This window comes from Cariama cristata, unplaced genomic scaffold (genome assembly GCF_000690535.1).
Source record: "Cariama cristata isolate BGI_N322 unplaced genomic scaffold, ASM69053v1 scaffold33525, whole genome shotgun sequence".
Lineage (NCBI taxonomy): Eukaryota > Metazoa > Chordata > Aves > Cariamiformes > Cariamidae > Cariama > Cariama cristata.
Genome location: NW_009619788.1, coordinates 364 through 1,341, shown reverse-complemented (window position 1 = coordinate 1,341; position 978 = coordinate 364). Strand labels below are relative to the sequence as shown.

General features: G+C 43.6%; 1 protein-coding gene across 1 annotated transcript in view; it reads left to right on the top strand.

Annotated features, from left to right (window-relative positions):
• The window catches only part of RNPS1 (RNA binding protein S1, serine-rich domain), a 5,746-nt gene extending 5,209 nt beyond the window's left edge, over nt 1-537 (top strand). Inside the window, exon 7 of the mRNA XM_009701389.1 lies at nt 210-537. Within this exon, the coding sequence (XP_009699691.1) occupies nt 210-315 (106 nt within the window). The 3' untranslated portion in view covers nt 316-537. The remainder of the gene's footprint in view (nt 1-209) is intronic.
• Nucleotides 538-978: the final 441 nt, after the last annotated feature.

Here is a 978-nt window from a genome sequence, read left to right as displayed (position 1 = left end):
AATATTCCTGCTGTGTAGTACATGTTTGAATTGCCTTTTTTCTCTCTGGAGCTGGCTGTATTTCACTGGAGCTCTTTTACTGTGGTGTGTCAGGGGCTTTTGGAGGGGGGCGCGGGAGTGTGTTTGAAAAGTTGGTAGATGAACTGATGGATTACTGGAACCTCTTGCTCTTGTCTCCTAATGAGAGCTTTCTCCTTCTTCTCTGTCAGGTCCCGGTCTCCTAGACGCAGATCCCCCGTTCGCCGGCGATCAAGATCCAGATCTCCTGGACGAAGGCGCCATCGCAGCCGCTCCAGCTCAAACTCTTCACGATAAAGCAAAAAGACTGGACAGCTTTTTATTTTTTAACTTAAATCCTGTCAGACTAAATATTGTACCTTTTTTTTATAATGGGTCTGGGTGATGAGGGGGGAGAGAGAGAGAGAGAATCCTGGCAGTGAAGGCAACCTAAGAGGAAAGGGCAACAGTTCCTGGCCAGTAGATAGCCTTTGCTGTGGGGCTTCTAGTTTCCTGGCATTGAATTGAAATTATTTAAAAATGGCTTTGATTTTAAAGGCTGCAAAAACATCTTTTTCAGATAAACGGAAGGAAAGATGTTACAGCCTCTCTTTCTCCAGTTAGCAAGCTGCTGCTTGATTTCTAAATGCTTAGCACGCTGTACAGTCGAGCATGTAAATCTTGAGCTATTTCAGAAACCCTGTATAGTAAGACAGGGAGGCATTTAACTTGATTTCTAGGTGCCAGCACAAGATTTTTCAGAGCAGCTGGAGTCCAGATCTGCCTAAGACTTAAATACTGAGTTGTCGCTTTATTCCAATTCCCAACCAGATTATTAGTTTCTGCAGACTAAGCTCTTTCTGCAGATTAAGCTTGTTTGTCATGCATATACCAAGTGATCGTCACAGAAACAACGGTCCAGCCCACTGAATGTGATACTTTAGAAAAGAAGCTGTAAATCTTAAGAACTGGTTTGTAGCT